This window comes from Trichosurus vulpecula, chromosome 8 (assembly GCF_011100635.1).
Source record: "Trichosurus vulpecula isolate mTriVul1 chromosome 8, mTriVul1.pri, whole genome shotgun sequence".
NCBI lineage: Eukaryota > Metazoa > Chordata > Mammalia > Diprotodontia > Phalangeridae > Trichosurus > Trichosurus vulpecula.
In genome coordinates, this window is record NC_050580.1 from 147,892,481 (window position 1) to 147,905,999 (window position 13,519).

Genomic DNA, 13,519 nt, shown 5'->3' on the forward strand with positions numbered 1-13,519 from the left:
CAAGCACCATCTTTGGCAGATATCCTATCATCTGTGAAACAAGGAAGATGATTCCTAAGGTCCCTTCAAGTCCTGATCTTCCTTCAATCACTAAACTTTTATTTAGTTCCTACTATATACCGTGGGGGATGCAAAGAAGGACAGTTCCTGTTCTTGGGAGGGAGACAACACGAAAACGAATATGTACAAAGAAAGATACGGGATGAATTTGAAAATAAACGACAAAGGAAAGGCACTAGAATTAAGAGGGATCAGGAAAGCTTTCCGTAGAAGGGAGGATTTTAGCCTAGACTTAAAAGTAGTCTGGAGGTGGCGAGGAGGGAGACCATTCCAGATAGAGGACAACCAGTGGAAATGCCAGGAAGTGTCTTGTTCAAAGAGAGGCAAGGACGACAGGGTCACTAGATTAGAGTCCAAGGGGAGATAATACGGAGTAAGAAGCCTGGGCAGGTGGGCAGGGGACAAGGCATGAAGGGCTTTGAACATCGGAGGATTTTGATATCTGATCTTAATATTGTCATGACATGATTGTGAGGGTGGTTGTGCCCTGATTCAGTCATTTCCCTTGATGCAGAGATCGCTACAAAGCCAGGACTCCCAGCTTCCTGGGCAAAAGGGAGAAGGAGAAGCTCACGAATTAAGGAGTTACACTGCGCCCTGAGACCCCTCTGGTCCGGGAGACCTGAACTGGGGAAATGAGCACTTGTAGGGCTAACTTTTCCGCAGCACTCTCAAGCCCCTCCCTCTGGCGCTCCGGCGTACTCTGGGGGCTCACGCCAGGGCAGGGGCGGAGCTGGGTGGGGTGGAGGGAGGGCGGGGCCGAGTGGGTGGAGGCCCCTTGCCCGCCCCGCCGTCCACGTCCGCCCCCGCCCCCGTGGGAGAGGCTCACAGAACCCGGAGCTCGGAATTTCCCGTCCTCCGGAACGGGCTGTCGGAAAGACAAGCGGGGCGCGTGGAAAAACCCGGCGCCGGATCGCGCAGTTGTCTTTGACGCGGAGAGCTGTGGGACGCAACCGCCACCGCCTCCAGAGCGCCGGGCGGAGAGGGAACAGAGACCGAACCGCTGCCGCTGCCCCCTCCCCCGCCCCCGGCCCTCCAGCTCCCGGAGCCTCCGCTTCCTCCCCCAAACCCCCTCCCCTGGCCATGGAGTGCCCTCACCTCAGCTCCAGCGTCTGCATCGTCCCGGACTCGGCCAAGTTCCCCAACGGTTCCCCGTCGTCCTGGTGCTGCAGCGGTGAGTGCCGCCCCGCCGGCCCCGGGCCGCTCGCTCTCCCTTCACCCGAGGCCGCGGCTCCGCCGGGCCTGGCCCGCGCGGGGGGTGGGGGGAAGTGGGTGCGTGGGTGCGGGAAGCCGGGCCAGGCCCAGGCCAGGGCCGAGCCTCCTTTGTTTCGTCCCGGCCCGGGGGAGGAGGCGCGGGGACCGGCCTTTGGGGCGCTCCCTCAGACTGGAGAGACGACTGTCCGAGTGTGTTCGCGTGCGCGCGTCTGTGTCTCAGACTCCCCCTTTGTATCTGGGCGCCCCCCTCGCCTTGTCCCCCTTTTGCAGAGTTTATACAAAGCCATTCCTGCCCCCCCCCCGTCCGTCAGGCTCCTCCCGCCCCCTCTTTCTCCCCGCACCCCGCTGGAGGATCACACGTGCGCCGCTTCCCGTGGTTGGTTATCCCCTCCTCGGACCCGGGGCAGGAAGAGCCAGCGCCTCTCTCCCCTTCCCCTCCCTCCAGCCCAGCTTTGTCTCTGCCTTTCTGGCGGTGGCCCCTAGCACGGTTTTTGTCCGGCACATGGTGGGGGGGCTCGCCAGTGACCCCCTTCTCCCCGAGATCAACTCTTCCTCCCACTGGCCTGTGAAGCTCGGACATCCCTGGACCCCTCTACAGGGCGAGGGGGGCAGCCCAGGGAGCCTTTGAGTCATTATTAATAAAGTTCACGGCGATGGGGGATTGGATTCTTTCCCCGAGCCACGGTTCATGAAGTTTTAAAAACAAGTAGGCTGCTTTTGAAAGAGAAAACAAAAGTGCTTTTTTTTCTTTTCTTTTCTTGGAGGGGTGGTAAGGTCATATGTATTCTGTCTTTCTGAGAAAGGGGATCTTTATGTAACGTATGGAGAACCCAAGAAGGGACACCGTGTTAATGAATTCTTTAGCACAGGTGTTATAGAAATGCCAGAACGTTTGTTTCTAGACTTTTAAAAATCGTGTAGCTTAAGATTTGGGGCCACTTGGGTCGACGGTAGTACCTCCTTATTGTCTGTAGTTTGCACCATTGAAGCTGCTCTGATTACTTCCTGGTAGAGGGCACTGGTGATGCCGCTTCAGCCTTTGTGTGTCATCTTCGAGATTATCCGTAGTTGTTTGCATTTTTTTAAAAAGAACATGAATTTAAAATAAAAAAAAAACAACTAAGTATCATGTTATGGGAAAGGCGTGTGTTACAGGAAAAACTATAAAGCTTAGATTGAGTTATTTTCTTATTTCAGACTGGAGACAGGGTAATAAAGGATGCAGAATCCTTTATAAAGTTTTTTTTTCTTGTCAAAACACTATATTTTTAAAATGTTGACTTGCTTTCTTTAAAAAAAATTCACATCGCGCAGAGAAATCCATCATAGTCTAAGGAAACCTATTGTTTGACTGAAATTTGTTGGAGCAGAGGTGAGCTATCATGCTTGCTTTTGTTACCAGATTTTTTTTTCTCCGTAAAGATTACAGGTTAGTTTATTTTACGGTTGGGTATTGCAGTTCTTTTGCAAAAGGGAACAAATGTAAATAAATTATTTTTCTATGTGTAAATTTAGGCTTAAAATCTATGGGCTCATAGGATCTTACATTTAGAGCTAGAAGGGAGCTCTTGAGGTCCTTGAGTCCGGCTCTCTCGTTTTACAAATGAGGCAATTGAGGCCCAGAGAGATGAAATGACTTGTTTCCCCAAGGCATACAGTGAGTTTCTGGGGCAGAATTAAGACTCAGGTCTTCCTGACACCAAGTCCAGCACTCTCTTCACTATATCACACCGCCAATCTGGAAATTCAAACCTGAGGAATAGTAAAATTCCCAATACTAATGTTTACTAAACTAGTTTTAGTCCAAAGTGATGAAATTTTCACACTTGTTATCCTTTTAACAAAGAAAATCGTACCAAATGTTAGGATGAATAATAGATTTTAATATATACTTAGTTTAAAAAAGGGAACCGTTATAGAAGTGAACAGATAATGCCATGTGAGTCAGTTCATCTCAACCAGTCAAATTTCAATTTGTTAATAGAAAAGAGGTACAAAAAATACAGCCTCTCTTGAGAAATTAACAAAATCAAAATAAAGTACTATGGTTAAGTTGTGTAACTTTAGAAAGTTTTTCGATTGAAGTATTCTTTTGCTGAAACAAGAATAAACTTTTAATATTTGGTAGATATTTAGCAGTAAGGATAATTTCTAGCCACTAGGTAGAATAGCATCTTTACATCTTGCCTCAGGATTTGCTTCCATCTGCTTTAAAAACTGTTGATGGCGTTGCTAGTTACTTGGATCTGGAGAACTAACATGGCAAGTTATTACTTTAGGATTTTTTTTTTCTCAACCATTGGGCCCCTGGACTTAATACAAAAGGTATGAAAATCTATAAAATAAACACATCATCTCTAGACTAAATAGCAGGACTGTAAAAAAAAATACATTATATATATTCATTTCCAAATGTGTATTTAGCTGTTATGTTTAAAAACTAATTAATTGAAATTATCATAGTTTTTGTCACTGAGGAAAAGTATATAAGCAGTGAATATTGCATGAGGATCTGTGAAATGTTTTATCCTTAAAAATGGCTTCTCATACCTGATAAGGATGATTCTACTTTATAATAATAGATTAAGGCTCCCCATCCAGACAGTCTGTCTTTTGGTTGTTCTAGAGTGGTGCTATAGCTTGATCTGGTTGTTTTAACAAGAGCCCGCCTGTTTCAGTGATTAGCAATTAAATTAATAATTAAATTCAGGAGATCCTTGAGTCATAGAATCATAGGATTCTTAACCATCTCACTATTTTAAGATAGATCTTGATACTGTATTTGTACATAACAAATCTTGAATTTCTCTGATTTGTAAGCCTTCAGGGTGAGAGAGTAGAGTGCATGGTGCCTGATGCCTTGAGGTACCATTAAAAATCCTTTTTTAGAATGGAAACAATAAAAGGTAATATTATACTGGAGTGTTACTATTAAATTACCCTTGGAGTTGATGCAGCAGAAGTGTCTCATAAAGGAAACTATCTTTCAAAAATGTCCTCTTAGAGTTTAAATAGGGCCCAAGACCTACTTTATGTCGAATTCTGCAGAGTTGGATGATATAAATAGTAATTATCTTTGTGGTGTATACTTCAATATCAAGGATTATTCATTTTGACACACTGTAAAACACTGAGCTAGACTGTAATTATGCAATACTTTTCTTTTTATCATTTGAAGGACACTTAATTTCCTTTTATCAGACATCTGACCCAGAGAAATGTTCAGGGTTCTGAGACTGGTAGTTAATATCAATAGTATCTTTATAGAAAGTTGCAAAGCTTTTGAAATGTGTAAGTCACGAAGACTGTTAAAACTGAGGGGACTTTTTATAATACAGGAACTTTAAAGTATCCTGACAGAGATAACTTTTAAGATGAATGTTAGAAGATGTGATATAGTACACTTGTGGTTTTTTATTCTCCTTGAATTTTAGATTTTGGGGACATCTTTTGATCAGGTATATTCTTTAGATTCTGTAATATTTTTTTTAGTGGCCAGTGTTGAAAATGGACATTCATGTGAAGAAATAGTGCCAAGTATTGCTTTTTTTGGTAGTAGCAAGAATAAGTTTATATTACCAAAATGAGAAATCACCTAGATGGAATAATGGATTATTTTGTGTTTATATTTGCCCCCCAGATTTTAGTACTTAATCTGTTGAAAAGCATCTGTTTTCCAGTCTTCCAGAAGTCAGGGTAGAATTTTTTTTTCCTTCTTGCTATCCTAAATGGTGGGATTAATTATTTATGCATCATAGATGAAATGTCCCTGTCTTGCTCTAATTTTAAACCAATCATATTTATGTTGAGGATTCTAGAATTTGGGTGGAATAATAATACCTTATATAATAGCGTCATGGGATTTAGAAGAGAAATTGAGAAATCTTCTGATCCGGGCAAGATTAGAGGAAGTGACTTGCCCAAGATTCCCCAGGCAGTATAGAGTTGTGCATGAATCAGAACGTAGGTCCAAGTCTTTCCACTTCAGGTATTATTGTCACACTTTTACTAATGAGAAAACCGGGCTTCATTGAAGTTAAATGACATGTTTAAGGTCACCCAGCTAGTTGTGACATTGACCAATTCCAAGTCTGTTGTTTAGAATCACTGCCTCTGGAACTGACATTGACATTATCTTGCAAGTAATTGCAGAAGAATTAATTCCTTGCAAAATATTTCACCTGTCTCTCCCCCAGGGTGACATTGCCAGTATTATAAAGGGTAAAGTAAATTAGAACTCTCTGACATGTCAGTGAGCAAGTGACCATCTGCAAAGCTGTTAACACCAGTCAAATCACACCTGCCTAGAGCTGAAAAGATATGATGGGTATAAAAGGAATTTAATAAATTGTTTCTTTTACCTGTTTATGGCATTTGCATGAAATATATTCATTTTGGACCTGGTGAAGTCAAAAGTTTTGTTTTTATTTGATGCATTATTATATGCAGCAGTATGAAGGGGGTTGATAGGGCTTCATAGACAAATATGGTAAATATGAATGGAGACAAGGAAAACTAGATGGGTGATCATTTCTGGAGACCTGCTTTATATAAAATTTTTAAAAAATCAAACTTAAATATTGTCTTTTTTGCTTTATATCAAAACTATTTGTATTTTTGTTCATCTTAAATAGCCTCATGCAACTTACCTTCAAAATGCCCCATTTCTTCTTTGAAGAAGACATAGGTACTAAGGCAGCTAGGTGGTTTAGTGTTTAGAGCCCTGCTCTTGGCATCAGGAAGACTCGCCTTTGTGAGTTCAAATGTGGCCTCAGATATTTACTACCTCTGTGACTAGCCAAGTGACCTGTGGCAAGTCACTTTACCCTGTTTGCCTGAGTTCCTGGCTATATAAAAAGAGCTAGAGAAGGAAATAGCAAACCACTATAGGATCTTTACCAAGAAAATCCCAAATGGGTCACAAAAAGTCAAGACACAACTGCAATGACTGAACAACAATAGGTACCAGGCCTCTGTTTCTGTTGTTTTAAAAAGCTGTTGAAAACTGGTTCAATATAGTCTAAGCAGAAAAGGTACCAGAAAGCTAGTAACTTTTTTTTTTAAATCAGTGAATACATTTTCTCTGTGTGTTTTTTTAATTCTCCAGAGGAATAGTAGTAACTTGCATTTATATAACATATTAAGGCTCACGAACTTTTTTCCTTTCAACATCCTTGTGAGGTAAGTAGTACAAGTATTATTAGCCCCATTTTACAGATTAGGAAACTAATTAGGAAGATTTTTAAATGATTTTTTAAAAAGTTACCTAGATATCTTCCTGTATCCCTTACCATGCCCATCCCAGAGACTCATCCCTTATATAACAAAAAAAAATTTTAAAGAGGAGAACAAAAATAAGCAAAATCAATCAATACATTGAAAAAAAATCTGACATTTTATGCAATTTTCTACACCTATGGACAGATAGTTGCCTCTGCAAAGAGGCAGTTAGGTGATGTAGTGAATAGAGGGATGGGCCTAGAGTCAGTAAGACTTGAGGTCAAATCTGGCCTCAGACCTTTATTAGCTGTGTGACTCTGGGCAAGTCACTTAACCTATGCTTCAGTTTTCTTCTACTGTAAAATGGAGATGATGATAACAGGTTCTAACTGTAAGGGTTGTTGTGAGGATTAGATGAGATAATATTTGTAAAAAGCACTTAGCGCAGTGCCTGGCACAAAGTAGGAACTATCATACTTATCCTCTTCCCTTCCTTTTCCCAAAGAAGGGAGAGATTTGAGTTTTCTGTTTTGGGGGGCCAGACGTAATCATCATAATTATACAGTGTCCATTCAGGTTTGGTTTTGTTCTTTCTGTATTGTTTTGATGGTTCTGCTTAGTTTTTTTTTGAATGAGTAGGTGTTAATTTTCCTGTGCTTCTCTTCATTCTTACAGCATAGTAATAATCTGTTATCTTCATGTGCCATGTAATTAATTTAGCCATTGCCACATGAATGAGACTAAAATTAACAATGTCATATTCTGCTGTTATATAAGTTATTATAAGGGTGTTATAAATGGGTCTTGATAAGTAACATTAGAATCATAATATTTGGAGCAGGAAGGAATGTTTAAAATCATCCTCATCATTTTACAAAACCCATCATTTTACAGATGAAAAATTGAGTTGCTCAGGAAACTTAGAGAGAGGGGTTAATTGACTTGTTTGAGAGATTTTTCTTTTCTCCTGATGCTTATATCGTTGAGGAAGAGCAAATGTCTGTAATTTGAATTTATTTTAAATACAAAGTCATTTCCAATCCTCTTGTGTTTTTTTGAGCTTTTCTTTACATTCTCCTTATTTTTATTAGCCCCCTTTGATAAATTTATTGCTTTCTTTTGAGGTATTGTAATGTATTCCATTTTGTCAGAAGAATGGACTTTGGAATCAAGTAGCTGTTTGAGGTACATTTTGATAGCTTAGAAGGAAGTACTTTGATAGTCTCTCAAGCAAGGACTGATAGCTTTGGAGTTTCTCTTAGTGACATGTACTTTGATTTATGGTTTAGAATGCTGAAACTCTGTCTTTAAAAACTAGTAGTAACACTTTGTTCATCTTACCTTTAGGTTGGCTTGTGTTCAAATCATTCAGGTTGCTCTGAGATGGCAATAAACAGTGCCGTTTGACAACACTTGCGTTTGTTTTAAACGTCATTTTAGCCCAGAACAATGAAATCTATTTCATTTGAATTCTGGAATCTTTCAATTCTGGGACATTGCATGAACTTTGGCTTACTACCAAAAAAAGATGAAGACCATCCATCTTTCAACCGATTAGATTCTGAACGGATAGATATCTACAATATTTATTGCTTTTGTTATTCAGGTTAAGGTGTTTTACAGGTTAGGAGGACAACTGAGGAAAACATAAAACTTCAAAGCACCGTAATGTAGTTAACTATTGCCCTTGTAGTCTTTCCTGTTTTATAGATTGTGAAACTGAGACAAAGGTCAAATAATTTATCTAAACTTCCTAGGCAGTGATAGTAATTAAAGGTTTAAACTCTTGAGTCTTAACTTATAATTTCATTTTAATCATAGTTTTGTGGGATTTTAAGGAAAATAATCTTTATCCATTTAATAACAATGCTTATCCTTTTTATGAATTTAAAATACTGTATTTGGAATCATACAGAAAAAAATACCTTTGAAGTCAGTTTTTGTAGTTTTTTTCAATTGTCTCATTTTTGTAGTCCCTCTCCCATTTTATTGATTAGTAACAGTAGAGGTTAATTTTTAAGATGGAATATTATACAGGCTAAAGTGGACAAGTTATAGTTACGTCAGTAAGCACATATTAAGCACCTGCTACGTGCAGACGTGCTAAATTCTGGGAATACAAAGATAGCCCAAAAACCAAAAAGCTCTCAAAAGTAGGTCAAGATAGTACAAGCTACAGTTAAAGATTGTGTAGTTTAGGTAATGTAGTGGTGAATAAAAAGAACCTAATGCAAATGATTATATCAAACACTTGACTTTTAACACTTTAAAACAGGTATCACACTTGCAGGTTTCTGCAGCAAGCAGAATTCCAAAATTCAGGAGTGCAGCCTAAACCATATTAAAATGCAATTGGAAAATGTTTGACAAAATAAATAAAAATACAGTTACAACATAAAGTTAATTTGTGGTTTTCTGAATCGATATGTAGATCTCCTTCTATTTGAGTTTGACACCACTGCTTCAAAAAGTAATTCGTTTAAAAATACTTTGCTTCCCAATTTATTCAGTTCAGTTGTTTCTGATTTCTCATCTGTTCTGTTTCACTGATACACTTTACTATTTTTAAATAGACTAGACCTAGTGTTCCATTGGTAGGGAATTCTCAGGTGAGAAAACTCCCTTTACCAATAGAGGTCAGCACCTTCTCCGCAAACTATAGTCTCTAATTGTCTAGAACGTTAAAAAGATAAGTGAGTTGGCCCAGGATCACACAGCCAAGGCTTGCTGGCTTCAAGGTTGGCTTTCTAGCTTCTGTATAATATTCCATTACTACCTATTTTTTAACCATTGCAAAATATTCGTGATCAGTACTGCTTTATGTTGGATACTTGTAAGCTCTATTCGTTATTTCTACTGTATTCCTGTCATTTCCCATCCAACTGAATTTTGTTATGTTGTTTAACTCCATAACTCTTGATAATATGAAATAGCATTAAATCTCTAAATTTAGGTAGTGTTTTCGTTTTTATTGTATTGGTACAGCCCGGACATGAGCCTATATTTTCCTCTAATTTTTTTTTATTTCTTTAGAGAATTTTATAGTTGTATCTATACAAGTTTTGAGTATGTCTTGTTATGTTTGACACTCATATTTTTGGCATATAATTACAAGATTATTTTTAATGGGGCTTTCCTTTCTATTGCTTCTTCCTAGATTTTGTTATTGATTTACAGGAGTGCAATTGATTTTTTTCTTTACCCTGTTAACTTTACTGAAGATATCATCTCAATTATTTCCTAATTCGTTAGGATTTTAAGTTAATTCAACATAGCATCAACGAATAGGGATAGTTTTTTTTTTTTTTTTTTTTTTTTTTTTTTTTTTTAAGCAATTTATTTATTTAACATATTTGGTTTTCAGCATTGATTTTCACAACAGTTTGAATTACAAATTTTCTCCCCATTTCTGCCCTCCCCCCCCACTCCAAGATGGCGTATATTCTGGTTGCCCTGTTCCCCAGTCAGCCCTCCCCTCTATCACCCCCCTCCCCTCTCATCCCCTTTTCCCTTCCTTTCTTGTAGGGCAAGATAAATTTCTACGCCCCATTGCCTGTGTATCTTATTTTTTAGTTGCATACAAAAATTTTTTTTGTTTTTGAACATCTGATTTTAAAACTTTGAGTTCCAAATTCCCTTCCCTCTTCCCTTCCCACCCACCCTCCCTAAGAAGTTGAGCAATTCAACCTAGGCCACACATGTATTATTATGTATAACCCTTCCACAATACTCATGTTGTGAAAGGCTAACTACATTTTGCTCCTTCCCAACCCATCCCGCTTTATTGAATTTTCTCCCGTGACCCTGTCCCCTTTCCAAAGTGTTTGTTTTGATTACCTCCACCCCCATCTGCCCTCCACTCCATCATCCCCCCACCTTTTATTTTTTTTTTATCTTCCTCCCTCTTCTTTCCTGTGGGGTAAGATAGCCAACTGAGTATGTATGGTATTCCCCCTCAGGCCAAATCTGATGAGAGCAAGGTTCACTCATTCCCCCCTCACCTGCCCTCTCCCCTCCTCCCATAGAACTGCTTCCTCTTGCCAACTTTATGCGAGATAATCCACCCCATTCTATCTCTCCCTATCTCCCTCTCTCAGTATGTTACTCTCTCATCCCTTAATTTCATTTTATTTCTTTTAGCTATCTTCCCTTCATCCTCAACTCACCCTGTGTCTGCTCTCTCTCTTTTACATATATATATATATACACATACATACACATACATACATATACACATAGATACATACATACATACACATTCACTTATATATATATATATATAAACATATATATATATATATGCATATATATATATATATGCATATTCCCTTCAACTACCCTAATACTGAGGTCTCATGAATCATACTCATCATCTTTCCATGTAGGAATGTAAACAAAACAGTTCAACTTCAGTAAGTCCCTTGCAATTTCCGTTTCTTGATTACCTTTTCATGCTTCTCTTGATTCTTGTGTTTGAAAGTCAAATTTTCTATTCAGTTCTGGTCTTTTCACTGAGAAAGCTTGAAAGTCCTCTATTTTATTGAAAGTCCATATTTTGCCTTGGAACATGATACTCAGTTTTGCTGGGTAGGTGATTCTAGGTTTTAATCCTAGCTCCATTGACCTCCGGAATATCGCATTCCAAGCCCTTCGATCTCTTAATGTAGAAGCTGCCAGGTCTTGGGTTATTCTGATTGGGTTTCCACAATATTCAAATTGTTTCTTTCTGGCTGCTTGCAGTATTTTCTCCTTGATCTGGGAGCTCTGGAATTTGGCAACAATATTCCTAGGAGATTTCTTTTTGGGATCTATTTGCGGCGGCGATCGATGGATTCTTTCAATTTCTATTTTGCCCTGTGGCTCTAGAATATCAGGGCAGTTCTCCTTGATAATTTCCTGAAAGATGGTATCTAGGCTCTTTTTTTGATCATGGCTTTCAGGTAGTCCAATAATTTTTAAATTATCTCTCCTGGATCTATTTTCCAGGTCAGTGGTTTTTCCAAGGAGATATTTCACATTGTCTTCCATTTTTTCATTCCTCTGGTTCTGTTTTATAATATCCTGATTTCTCATCAAGTCACTAGCTTCCACTTGCTCCAATCTAATTTTTAAAGTAGTATTTTCTTCAGTGGTCTTTTGGACCTCCTTTTCCATTTGGCTAATTCTGCCTTTCAAGGAATTCTTCTCCTCATTGGCTTTTTGGAGCTCTTTTGCCATTTGAGTTAGTCTATTTTTTAAGGTGTTGTTTTCTTCAGTGTATTTTTCAGTATTTTTTTGGGTCTCCTTTAGCAAGTCATTGACTTGTTTTTCATGGTTTTCTCGCATCCTTCTTATTTCTCTTCCCAATTTTTCCTCTACTTCTCTAACTTGCTTTTCCAAATCCTTTTTGAGTTCTTCTATGGTCTGGGGCCAGTTCATGTTTTTCTTGGAGGCTTTGGTTGTAGGCTCTATGACTTTGTTGTCTTCTTTAGGCTGTATGTTTTGGTCTTCTTTGTCACCAAAGAAAGAATCCAAAGTCTGAGACTGAATCTGGGCGCGTTTTCGCTGCCTGGCCATATTCCCAACCAACTAACTTGACCCTTGAGTTTTTCAGTGGGGTATGACTGCTTGTAGATTACAGAGTTCTATGTTCTACGTTTGGGGGGGAGGTGCCAGCTCTGTCAGAGCCGCACTCCTCCTTCCCCAAGGACCCCCAGTCCAGACTGGGCTCAGATCTTCAGGCAGGCTGTGCACCCCTGCTGTGATCCGCCACTTAATTCCTCCCACCAGGTGGGCCTGGAGCCAGAAGTAACAACAGCTGTAGCTGCCCCACCTCCGCTGCCCCCGGGGCTGGAAGCCGAACTGCGAACTCCTTCCACTCCCGCAGCTTTTCCCACTAACCTTCTCCGCAGTCTTTGGTGTTTGTGGGTCGAGGGGTCTGGTAACTGCCGCAGCTCACATATTCAGGGCGCTAGGGCCCCCTCCGCCCGGCTTCTGGTCTGGATCGTCCACACCGCTCAGGCTGGGCTCTGCTCCACTCCTTTCCCAGCTCCCAGCTCCCAGCTCCCAGCTCCGTGTGGAATAGAGCTCACCCAGAGACCATCCGGGCTGTCCTGGGCTGGAGCCCTGCTTCCCTCTGCTGTTCTGTGGGTTCTGCCGTTCTAGAATTGGTTCAGAGCCATTTTTATACGTTTTTGGTGGGACTCGGGTAGGGAGCTCACTCTAGTCCGTGCTTACCAGCCGCCATCTTGGCTCCGCCCCGAATAGGGATAGTTTTATCTCCTTTTTGCTTATCCTTCCCCCTCTTGTCTTGATTGCTACTGCTCGTATTCTAGCACTGTGTTAGATAACTTTGAGAAAAGGAGGCATCCTTGCTTTTACTCTCATGTTATTAGGAAAACTTGTTGTGTTTCCAAATTGCATATTGTGGGAGACTTTTTTTAGATAATATATTTTATTATATTTTTTAAAAAGTCTTGTGCCTATGTAAGGTTTTTAGTATAATGACTATTGTACTTTGGTGAAAGCTTTTTCTGCATCTATTACAACCATATGGTTTTGAATGTTTTTAAAATAATTGTTAACTTTCATCCTAATGTTGAATAATACTTGAATCCCTGGTATAAATCTATTTTGTATACAGTCTATTTTTGGATAGACTGTATATAGTATTTTTGCCAAGATTTTGTTTTAAATTTTGAAATTGATTTCCATTAATTGATGTATAATTTTTTTTTGCTTTATCCTTTCCTATTTTAGGTATTAGGACTATATTCATTTCACAAAAGAACTTTCTATTGGACAGGAGTTACTGGAAAAAATGGAAATCATTTGGGGAAAAGTTAGGCTTAAGCCAGGGGCTCTCAATCTGAGGTCTGATGGATTTTGGGGAGGGGGGGTCTGTGAATTTGGATGGAAGAAAATTTATATCTTTATTTTCAATAAGTTCTACAGAACATTAGTCTTAGAATGGGTCTGTAAGCTTCACCAGACTTCTAAAGGGGTCCACGACCCACAAAAAAAGGTTAAATACTACTGGATTATA

The 13,519-nt window shown here is 39.7% G+C and overlaps 1 protein-coding gene across 1 annotated transcript in view; it reads left to right on the top strand.

The window, feature by feature from the left end:
• Positions 1 to 810: 810 nt before the first annotated feature.
• The window catches only part of USP3 (ubiquitin specific peptidase 3), a 123,309-nt gene continuing 110,600 nt past the window's right edge, over positions 811 to 13,519 (top strand). Inside the window, exon 1 of the mRNA XM_036735012.1 lies at positions 811 to 1,234. Within this exon, the coding sequence (XP_036590907.1) occupies positions 1,144 to 1,234 (91 nt within the window). The 5' untranslated portion in view covers positions 811 to 1,143. The remainder of the gene's footprint in view (positions 1,235 to 13,519) is intronic.